The sequence below is a fragment of the Silurus meridionalis genome, chromosome 7 (genome assembly GCF_014805685.1).
Source record: "Silurus meridionalis isolate SWU-2019-XX chromosome 7, ASM1480568v1, whole genome shotgun sequence".
In the NCBI taxonomy this organism is placed as follows: domain Eukaryota; kingdom Metazoa; phylum Chordata; class Actinopteri; order Siluriformes; family Siluridae; genus Silurus; species Silurus meridionalis.
In genome coordinates, this window is record NC_060890.1 from 10,838,335 (window position 1) to 10,849,910 (window position 11,576).

Here is an 11,576-nt window from a genome sequence, read left to right on the forward strand (position 1 = left end):
TTATGCTCACAGTAGTTAGATGGAAAGTGAAGGGTCGAAGTAAAATAGTAATTTGGTTCCTGCATTCATAATAACTGCCTGGGACCGTTCAATTTACACTACACTAGCTCTCCTTTAACATATAATATTTTACTTCATGAATGTTTATAGTAATTTGTGTGTGTATGCTATTACTGATTTTGTACTTGCTTGTGCATGTCTCCTTAGACTCTGGACAGCAGCAGCCAAGCTCAGTGGGAGCTCAGAGCCACTCTGCATCAGATCCAGGCCCAATCCGGGCCACAGCACCCATGTGGCGCTGCAGCCGCATCATGCACATGCAGCGAGAGCTGCACCCCACACTGCTCTCATCTCTGGAGGGCATTGTGGACCAGATGGTGTGGTTCCGAGAGAACTGGCACGAGGAGGTAGGCTACACCACCAACTGTGCCATGCGTTTGGTCCCAAGACAGCTTGATGGCTGTGTTGGGTTGAGTGTGGATATATGATTGATTCATGATGCACACAATTGTTTTTATTTTTATTATTAATATTTTTTTTTTTTTACATGTAATAGTTGGAAATAAGACCACAGAGCTTTTAAGCACTGGACATATTTTATTTATATTCATTTATAATAAACAGGGACCTTTTTATTTTTAGGTTTCTGTGTATTAACCTTTTTATAAAAAAAACCATTGGTGCAGAAAAAGAATCCATAATGGGTGCTATGTTTAGTGTAAACTGTTGTTATTCCTCTTACACAAAAAAAGATTTGCCAATCATTATTTTTAACTATAAATAGTTTATTTATTAAAGAATGACCTGTTATGCTTTTTTCTGATTTACAGAACCAGTTCATTATACAAGTTATAAACAGGCATTCTATAAACTATATACAGAGGCTTACTGGCCTCAGTAATAATGTAATAAACATAACACCTAACTGAAAGGCTTTTATCCTGCCTGCTCTGCCATGAAGGAAAACTTACTGAGTGTTACAAAGCACTGACACCTGAGACTCCTTCATTAAATAATTTTTTTTTTTTTTTATTACACAAATCCATCACTTTGGCTCCTGAAAATATATTAAGTATTAAACAAAAACATAGACAAACTTTAGAATGTTTTATATTATGGTTAAAACTACAATCAGAGCAGTTTCTTTTTTAAAAAGAAAATAATATAACTATACTATAACTTCATATTAGAGATTTCTGTAGCACTGCAGTATCAATGCCTTTACACTTGTCTCTACCTAGGTGTCTTCAGAGGCTTTATAGTTGTGCAGATGAAAGCTGACACAGGCATTGAAGCAGGGCTCAGTGAGGCTGAAAAGTGGTTTTGCAGTGCTGGGGAGGTTTTTACTCTCATGCTAATTGGGTTGTGGTGAGCAGGGAGGTGTGATTGATGGCTGTGGAGAGCGAGAGGGACTGGGCACTGGGAGATGGGCAGCCCAAGACAGCAGCAGATGCACTGATGTGCTGAGGGATGATGGAAAGCGACTGTGAACACATTGTCCTGAGGGACAGTACTTCTGGCACACTGGGTGAAGGAGGGGAAGTATCAGATGAGGGAAAAGTGTAATTTTTCCCTCATCTGATGGGATTCAATTTTTTTATTTTTTATTAATTATTTTTTTAACAAAAGGTAGAAATAGTGAAGAAGGTTGTATAAGCTTTGTTTTGCACTAAAATAGACCACGCTTCTGGGTAGTGAGGAAGGGAAGTACATCACAATTGGATTATTTACAGGTTCTCCTTTTCACAGCCTGCTCTCATCCACAGGTACTGCGGCAGCTACAGCAAGGCTTGGCTAAGTGCCATTCGGTGGCGTTTGAGAAGAGTGGTGCAGTGTCAGATGCTAAGATTACACCACACACACTAAACTTTGTGAAGAAACTGGTGAGCACATTTGGAGTGGGCTTGGAGAACGTCTCCAATGTCTCCACCATGTTCTCCAGCGCTGCCTCTGAGTCTCTGGCTCGCCGAGCTCAGGCTACTGCCCAGGACCCTGTGTTCCAGAAGATGAAAGGCCAGTTTACCACAGGTCAGCGCACACACCCACCCACATACACACACACACACACACACACACACACACACACACACACACACACACACACACACACACACACATATATATATATATATATATATATATATATATATATATATATATATATATATATATATATATATATATATATATATATATATATACACACACACACACACACACACACATGGACTCAAAATTCATTTGTTGCCTTTTGCAATAACGTATATGGTTCAGAAAATTTCCAAAAGCATGCACTAATCTTATACTCTAGTGTACACGAACTTTTATCAGTTAAGTGTATGGACGAAACATAGTGTTATTATCACATAGTGTATTATCAGCTTCACTTGTTTAATTTTCTGTTTTTTTCTGTCTGAAAATGTTCTATTTATGAAATCATGGTGTGAGGTACTGTATATAAGTTTAAAAAAAAAAAAAAAAGGCTTGCTCTATGTGACTGCAGGGAAACTGTAACACTAATAGGCTATTGATTGCATTTTCTTCTTGGCCTGAGCACTATATATGGATATGTATGTACTGATATACAGTATAATACAGGGCCAATCGGTTGTGGTGGGATATCAGGACTGCAGTTTGATTTTTTTTTTTTTTTTTTTAACATCTGGACCACAAAAGAGCTTCTGTGCTGCATGCGTGGCTAAGGAGATAATTGTAGCTATGAACCATATGATTATATTTATAAGGTGTGGCAGGATGAGTGTAGAACGCTGGGTGTGTTCAGTAACCGTTTCATTATGTAGCCATTAATTCAGCATGTTTCGTTATTTAGTGTTGCACATGAGGGCACTGAGACCCCCCTTCTCACACACACACACACACACAAGCATAATGCCAATGAAACTGTTCACATTTTACAAATTAGTAAAACAAACTACAAACTCATAGTGAAGTGAGTGATCACTTATTTGTAGAAAATATTAAATATTCCCACATTTTTCTTACAATTGCTAAAAGGTAGAAGACCTTTCCTATATATATATATATATATATATATATATATATAGGACAAGCATAGTGTGAAATGTCCTGATAAACACCCCTATAACCTCAAAAGTCTTTCCCTTTTGAGAATAAGGCTCACATTTCTCCTGTTTTCAGACCTTTGGATTTGTGGAGTCTACAGCAAAAGCAGAGTGCTTGTGTGTGTGTGTTCGTGCACTCATGGGTATCCTAGGGGACTATAAGAGGGTGTGAAGCAGATGTGGTGGTGCCAGCTGTTTCTCTGTAGTCAGGCAGTGTAATAACTTTCTCTCACCACTCTTCAGCAAAAGTGAGATGGAGGATAGTAAATATAATTTTATTAATTAGAGTACATGCTCTTACACCACATAATTTGCCAGTCAAAGCGCATTTAATCTGATCATAAGCAAACCATTTGCTTTATTTATACTGTCCAGCTGTCATAGCTGCATGTCTGACGCATTTAAACTTTTTCTCATTTCTTCCCTACGAATCGACTTGTCTTCTCTGTTCACCAGACCAATACATCATATGCTGATGAAAAAGAAATCTGGCCTCTGCTGCTTTTTGAGTTTCCTCTTCACCTACATTGTGGGGGAAAGTAGGGTTGCATTCACTCGAGCGGTCTGACTGATGAAATTTAAAGCAGAAAGCTTGTGCACACAGGGAGGTGTAGGCACCACACTCATCGGCCAATTTCTAGCACTTAGCCACTTCTGCACTCTGGCTGTCATTAAGGTGGAGAACTTCTTGCTTTAATGCTTTGGTGTCCACAGGTTAGAGAGCATGGTGTTTGTTTCTATGATGTTGTGAGCAATACCCTCAAGAGCAGAGCAGATCTCGGGGCACTTTCTGTGCTTCGTGCTGTGTCTATATGCACGCACACGTACACACTCTGTAGTAAGCCTCTCGAGAGCAGCATGTTTATCAGCAAACAACTTGCTCTGCCCACACAGTATAAATTGCGCCATACTAAAGAGACTTCCTACAAGTGCTTCTGAGAATCATAGTCCACCAAGTTATCATTAGATCTTTCTTTTTTTTTTTCATTTATGATAAAGATTATCTCTGATTTTTCTAAAGTAAGCATATTTTTTCAATTTGTTGTTTTCTGGTTACAGAGCCCAGGCTGCAAAAGAAAAACCAACATTGTTTACCTTTCTATTCAGAAAGCTAATTTTCTGCACTGACAATCATGTGTTCTAACCTAGAGAGCTTTTATGGGATTGAAAAAAACAAGAGAGGGCATTTTTTTCAGTCCATCACAGAGCATCATACACACTCACACCTATAGCAATTTAGATTGGTCAGTGCATAGTTTTTTTTGGGGAGTTGAACAGACACTTTAGCATGTAAACTACTCTTACACACAGACTGGATGTTTATGTTCCAGCTATGAGCCTGGAACTGTGAAGAACTTAAAAATCTGACCTATAATATTTACCAGGGAAAACATAAGCAAGACATCACCATAGTTTTAGTTATAAAATCTATAAGGTGTGTTATACTGGCTGTTTTCTTTTTTCTTTTTTTTTATCTGGTGTTAAAATAGTTTTTGATCTTGCTTATGGAATTCTTTTTCCACTCAGAATGTCACACAGAACGCTGACATTATTACACATCATGAAGGCAGTCAGGATACTTTAAGTGGTCCATCAGTATGCATAAGGCATGTTTCCCTCGCTTTACTCCGAGCTGACTGACAGCTGAATGTGACAGGCTTTGAATCATATGCACTTCAGTCAAATATTTAAAGACGTGGGAAGGATGTGAGGATTGTCACATCATGGTGAATTGTTGACACCCGCCCTTGTTTTAAAGCTCAAGTTGAATGGCAAGGCCATTTTCTGCTTTGTTTTACAGTAAGGAAGGAGTAGCATTATAAAAGCAAAACAGGTTTTTTTTTTTTTTTTTAAGGTTTTTATTTATTTATTTATTTATTTATTTATTTTTGTGTAAAGTTGTGCTCTGAGGTTGTCTCCAAAATTAGGAACCTGCCTTGTGCACCTTTTGTGCCTTCTCTCTCAACCAATGCCATTTAAAACTTGAACTGAGCATGTAATCGCTTTGCTTCCCCTCTCCACACCCTGCTGATGGTATCTGTAGACTTGCCTCACAAGAGGAACATGGGAGCGTGTACAGCACAGCACTTCTTATTCCTGATTCCTAGATAATGCATCTCTCTCTCTTTCCCCTTTTCTCAACTGTCTCCATTCCTCTTCTGGATACTCATTTTTTCCCACGAACAATCATGTCTCCTTCCTCTTATCGTTGTCTTTGTCGTTCTGTCATGTCTCCGTTTGCTGGTGCAGATTTCGACTTCAGTGTCCCCGGCTCCATGAAGCTACACAATCTCATCTCTAAACTAAAGAAATGGATCAAGATTTTAGAAGCCAAGACCAAACAGCTGCCCAAGTTCTTTTTGATTGAGGAGAAATGCCGTTTCCTTAGCAACTTCTCAGCCCAGACGGCTGAAGTGGAGATCCCAGGAGAATTCCTCATGCCCAAGCCCACACACTATTACATCAAGATAGCGAGGTAAGAAAAATTTATACCATACACACACACACACACACACACCACACACTTGCCTACCTACTCATGTGGAAAGGTGTTTTGACACACTTATTTTATTTTATTTTTTGCTGCAGCTGTAAAAAATGTCCCATGCAATGATTAACTCATGCGGTGGTGATCTCATCTCCAGGTTCATGCCCAGGGTGGAGATTGTACAGAAACACAACACTGCTGCTCGCCGCCTCTACATACGTGGGCACAACGGCAAGATTTACCCATACCTAGTGATGAATGATGCCTGTCTGACAGAATCACGCAGAGAAGAGCGTGTATTGCAGCTCCTACGCCTACTCAATCCCTGCCTGGAGAAGAGGAAGGAGACCACCAAGAGACACCTCTTTTTTACAGGTTCAGTCCTCATATTTCATCATAATATATTTTAATTTCAGGCAACTTTAATAAACTTTAATTAACAAATCTGATGAATTGAAAATATAATTCTGAGGTAAGTTGTTGGGGGTTGTGTATTGAGAGGTTGATCTAAATAAAATCACAGGGATCCACTTTTCCAAAATATATTAATCAATAAGCTGAGCTGCAAGTACATCCTGACCGTAAGATACACAAGTGCTTTTTGAGCATTTTCAGTCCCCATTTGCAGTTATAATAACCTTTTTTGAGCTCATTCAGTCACAAGAGTGTTAGTAAAGTCAGGCACTTATGTAGGACTGAAGTGCAGAGTTTAAATTCATCCCAAAGGTGTCCAATAGGTTTGAGGTCAGAGCTCTGTAGCAGGCCAATCAAGACCTTCCACTCCAAGCCATGTAAAGCAAATCTTCATGGAGCTTGCTTTGTGCACAGGGGCATTGTCCTGCTGGAACAGTTTGGCTCTGCTAGTTCGTCCAAACGGAAAATTTTATTTTATTGCATTCATTTATCATCTTATACAATTGTGTGCCTCCAGTTTTTCGTGGTAACAGATTGGGGAAGAGCCATATACGGCTGGAAAAGTCAGGTGTCAAAGTGTGTTTGTCCGTATAGTGTATATTAGATCTCAATTTGCGGCTGGCAGTTGTGGCCTGTATATTTTGCACTTGGACCTGCTGTTCAGATATCAGCTAAATGGCCTAGTTGCTGCCAGTTCAATCAGCAGTGGAGTGTGATATTGCAGTGAAAATGATGTAGGACGAGGCTACAAAGGCTCAAACTCTCTCTCTCGCTGCTGCTGCTACGACAAGCAGAAGGAATAAGAAATTAATTTGCCCGTCTCTTGATAGCGTTAGATGGAGCACAATGAAAATAATGTTCTTAGTTTAGATGTCAAGGACAACTAGCACTAAGTTTTTTTTTTTTTTTTTTTTTTTTTATTTGTAATATTCATGTGGAGATTTTTAAAAAATTTTTTTTGGCCTTTGTTTGAGTTGCCTTTCTTTACTCTGTATTATCAGGTCACTTGTCTTTATAAGCAAATAGAATATTTGCAGCATGAATCTGCAGCATATTAGTCCTTTCCTTCAGCCCATGCTTAGAGCTTGTGGGCGTTTTCCCGAGAGCTCTCTCCTCACAGGTGTTTTCTCACAGGCTCTCTCAGCCGTGGATTGCTTTTGTTTAAAAATGATATGACTGGGGAATTGCAGTCTCAGTTCACTCACTGTGTAAATGGAACGATTGTATCGACAGTGGCGCGTCGGTGGAAATATTTAGAAGATGGTTAATGGGATGAGCTTAGGTTTCTTCATAGTCTAGGGTTCTACAGGATGTTTAACGTTTGGCCATACTTGCTAATGCAGTGTGCTGTGTTTTCATTTTTTTTGTGTGTGTAATTCATTTTAAGATTTATAGCCTAATGCTGCCTAATTTGAAATTGAGCCTTATTCCTTCTAAGTCGGGTTTTTGTCTGGCTCCATTAAATGTGATTGTGTTGTGCCGTGTTTGTGCAGTGCCCAGGGTGGTGGCTGTGTCTCCTCAGATGCGCTTGGTGGAGGATAATCCTTCATCCCTCTCACTGGTGGAGATCTACAAACAACGCTGTGCTAAGAAAGGTATCGAGCATGACAACCCCATCTCCCGCTACTACGACAGATTAGCTACGGTACAGGCCAGAGGAACACAGGCCAGCCATCAGGTAAAACACATCTGTTACACTCAAGCTTTAAACGTGTGCACTGTGTAAGTGTTTACTCAAGTGTGTCTGTGTGTGTCTGCATGCGCCTGCACGTGTTTTGTGTAGTTTTAATCTAGTAGAACATTGTTTACTCAACAATATTTAAATTTTCCACTTTGTCATCCAGGGATAAGTAACTGAATTTTATTTGTAGGTTTTAGTTAAATCCTGTTTTTCTTTCTTTCTTTCTTTCTTTCTTTCTTTATTTATTTTATTTTATTTTTTTTTTTTTTTTTTTTAAAACCAGTTGATTACTAAAGTTCCCATTTGTATATTTATTGTAAAATATAATGGTCCTTCATCTCTTTTAAGTATATATGTATATTGAACTTAACTATGTATAGATAGTAATACTGTCAATTATTTATACATAAAAATAAAATACAGCCTCAAATACCTTTTAATTCAACTGAATAAAAGTAAAAGATTCCCACTGATTTTTATTTATTTAAATGCACAATCATTCATTTATTCTGAGATCAGCACCTTAAAAAATTTCAAATAGGAATTTCTGACTTACGGGTCGATTTGTTTGTTTAAAAAATATCAAATAAAGCAATAGTTTTTTTTTCTAGTGGGAGTTGTTGAAGAAATGATTCTTACCTGAACTCTTCTGTGTGTGCAGGTTTTGCGGGACATTCTGAAGGAAGTACAGGGCAACATGGTACCTCGCAGCATGCTAAAGGAATGGGCTCTGCACACATTCCCCAACGCTACAGACTACTGGACCTTCCGCAAAATGTTCACTATCCAGCTGGCACTTATCGGCCTGGCTGAGTTCATGCTGCACCTCAACCGCCTTAACCCTGAGATGCTGCAGATTGCCCAGGTAACAAATGTTCAGCTACACAGTCACAGCCACAAAAGTGGTTTAGATTTACTGATTAATATGAAGCCCTGTAACATCACTAAATTCTGTTCGAAAAGTCTATCGCTGTATAGCTGCACTTTTTAGTCATTAATGATTATGGATACACACAGTCCAGTCAGACTTAATCAGCTCTAGTGATCCATTTGAGATGTTTGACTCCAATAAGACTGTGGTGCCGCATGCTGTGTGGACCATCACGCGGCAGATGAAGTACTGATACATCCGAGCATGTTAATGCTGAGAGTCGGTTTGCTCCTCGGATGTGAAGAGTGTTTCAGATGGCCTGATTATCTGGTCACTCTCCAGCTGTCAGGCTTGATTCAGTTTTAAAAAGACTGAGTGTAGAAGATTTGGCTCTGCATCCTTACCGCACTGAGGCACAGAGCACTTTCGAAAGTCTTTATTAGAAATGATTGCTAAACAGATGTTCCATTGTCTGATCCTAATCTGCTTTTTCGTGACACGCAGAAGAGCAGGCAGCTAAGCGACACTATCACTGCGTGCTCCTTTCTCTAGATCTTATTAGGTGCAAGGAGATTACAGCGCAAGCGTGTGGTCACAAAACTATTGGTTATTACCTTAAGGAGAGATTTTGCTTATTGATTGTGCTGTGGTCAGCCTGTGAACCTTTTTTGCAAACTTTGATCGTCTTGAGCATTTTTCTTTTAGGAGTAAACTGTTATTACATTAGATATGCATGCCGACTTGGTCCCTCATGGCCTACTGTGCCAAAATTGTGACTAAAATTAGTAACGCAGGATTGGATGTAAGGCAGTAAAACTTCCTTTCTATAATGAGTGTTGAAAAATTTTCTGAATTGTTTTAAATGGATATGTGTCTATAGATACTGGTTTATATTTTATAAGTGCAGTAGTTTGCATAAGTATTCACCCCCTGTGAACTTATCCAACAGAAACAGACTTAATTGGGATTATAACAACTAAACAATTATTTGGAGTATCCAGTGTAGTTTGCACCTTGTTTATTGGTCCTTGTTGGTTAACCCAGTATCTTCATTTTCTTTGAGAAGCAGGAATGTTCTGAAGATGATAGGGATTTCCTTACATTTTTACATCATTTTTATAATTTTTTATTAATTTTTTTACCAGGACACAGGGAAACTCAACGTCTCTTACTTCCGCTTTGACATCAATGATGCCACTGGGGATCTGGATGCCAATCGACCTGTTCCCTTCCGCCTGACACCCAACATCTCAGAGTTCCTAACCACCATTGGCGTTTCTGGCCCTCTCACAGCCTCCATGATCGCTGTTGCTCGCTGCTTTGCCCAGCCAAACTTCAAGGTAGTACTCTCTCGCAGCTAAAGCCTAAAACTAAATGTTAAATGGTAAACTAATATACGACAAAGCAGTGACTTTAAATTATATATTTGCTAATCCTCCCTCCTCTTTATATATCTACTCCTTCAGGTGGATGGTATTCTGAAAGCTGTACTGAGAGACGAGATCATTGCCTGGCACAAAAAGACCCAAGAGGACACCTCAATGCCCCTGTCTGCTGCTGGACAACCGGAGAACATGGACAGCCAGCAGCTCGTGTCACTTGTCCAGAAGGCTGTGACCGCCATCATGGCTCGCCTGCACAGCCTGGCTCAGTTTGAAGGAGGAGAGAGTAAAGTGAATACGCTAGTGGCAGCTGCTAACAGTTTGGACAACTTGTGTCGCATGGACCCGGCCTGGCACCCATGGCTATAGAAATGTTGACTCACTCCTGTAACTCTGAGTGAGGAGGAAACATCACTGTGAACCAGTTTAGTTGACTGATCATGTTAAATGTGTTTTTGCAGCATTGGGATTTACTAAGCATGTAGGACTCTATGATGGCTATGATGAAATAATGTACAAACTGTAATTGGAGGGAAAAAATGAGCCGTCATGTCAGATGAGCTTTATTGTGATGATTGTTATTGCGCTCAATAGAGGGCTTCAGGCTGTGTTTCCCACAGCCATTAAAACTGCTTTGTACTTAAACTGATAAAAAGCTGCTGTTCACCTGATGTGCTTAGCAACATGTATTTGTTGCGATATCCATGGTTTTTAGCATAAGATTTTCAGCAAACAGAACAGCCATGTGAAAAAGTGTTTTCTTAGCCTGTGACAGCATTAAAATTGTCCCAAGAGATATAATTCTTCATGATTTATCAGTCTCAGGTCTACAGGTTTATTCTTTTCGATCTGCCAGTAAGCTACTTGTTAAACAATGCTCAGCTTTATTATAGCAATTGGTTTGTGATTTAGGATTCATATTATCAAATTAATGGCCTTGTATTTTGTTGTGTATATTCCCCACTGTACTGTTTATTTTTTTACCTTTTGTTGTTAATCCTGCTGTTATTTTATTTGGTGGCAATTTCCAGTGTCTGCACTACTGTCATACCCCCAAATCCTCACTTCTGCTGTTTTCTCTCCTATTCTGGAGAAAGTGTATACTATTCTGACACGGCAAAGCACATTTTCCTGATAAATAAGCAATAGCGATAAGACCATACTTTTTTATTTTATTTTATCAACACAAATGGACAAAAGATATTATCAGTTATAAAAGCTGTACAGAAAGCTAAGTATGAAGCTGCCTTTTAGCTACGTTCATGTTCTTGGTCCTCTTACTGTGTTTGTCACTGATAGGCTTAATCTCAAGTTTGTACATGTCCCTGCATTTTCTAATGGTACATACATTGTACCAATCTAAGGACTGTTACTGTAAAATGTAAATAAGCATTTTGTTTTAATAAAATGCTCTTTTTAGAAAAAAACAGGAGGAGAGTTGCTGCCACTGGTTTGGATGTGTGAGCTGTTTGTGAATGATGGACACTTGTTAAAGTTAGTTATAGATTTACAGTATCTCACAAAAGTGAGTCCACCGATCACATTTTGTCAACCTTTTACTATATCTTCTGAAGGGACAACACTATAGAAATGAAACTTGAATATATTTTTAGAGAAGTCAGTGTGCAGCTTGTATAGCAGTATAGATTTACTGTCC

General features: G+C 39.0%; 1 protein-coding gene across 4 annotated transcripts in view; it reads left to right on the top strand.

The window, feature by feature from the left end:
* Nucleotides 1-11,348, top strand: part of LOC124388631 (transformation/transcription domain-associated protein) — a 63,045-nt gene extending 51,697 nt beyond the window's left edge. For all 4 annotated transcript variants that reach the window (XM_046853484.1, XM_046853483.1, XM_046853482.1 and 1 more), the window contains exons 64-71: nt 208-407; nt 1,767-2,028; nt 5,334-5,559; nt 5,729-5,946; nt 7,479-7,663; nt 8,328-8,531; nt 9,683-9,877; nt 10,004-11,348. In XM_046853484.1, the coding sequence (XP_046709440.1) occupies nt 208-407; nt 1,767-2,028; nt 5,334-5,559; nt 5,729-5,946; nt 7,479-7,663; nt 8,328-8,531; nt 9,683-9,877; nt 10,004-10,288 (1,775 nt within the window). In that variant the 3' untranslated portion in view covers nt 10,289-11,348. The remainder of the gene's footprint in view (nt 1-207; nt 408-1,766; nt 2,029-5,333; nt 5,560-5,728; nt 5,947-7,478; nt 7,664-8,327; nt 8,532-9,682; nt 9,878-10,003) is intronic.
* Nucleotides 11,349-11,576: the final 228 nt, after the last annotated feature.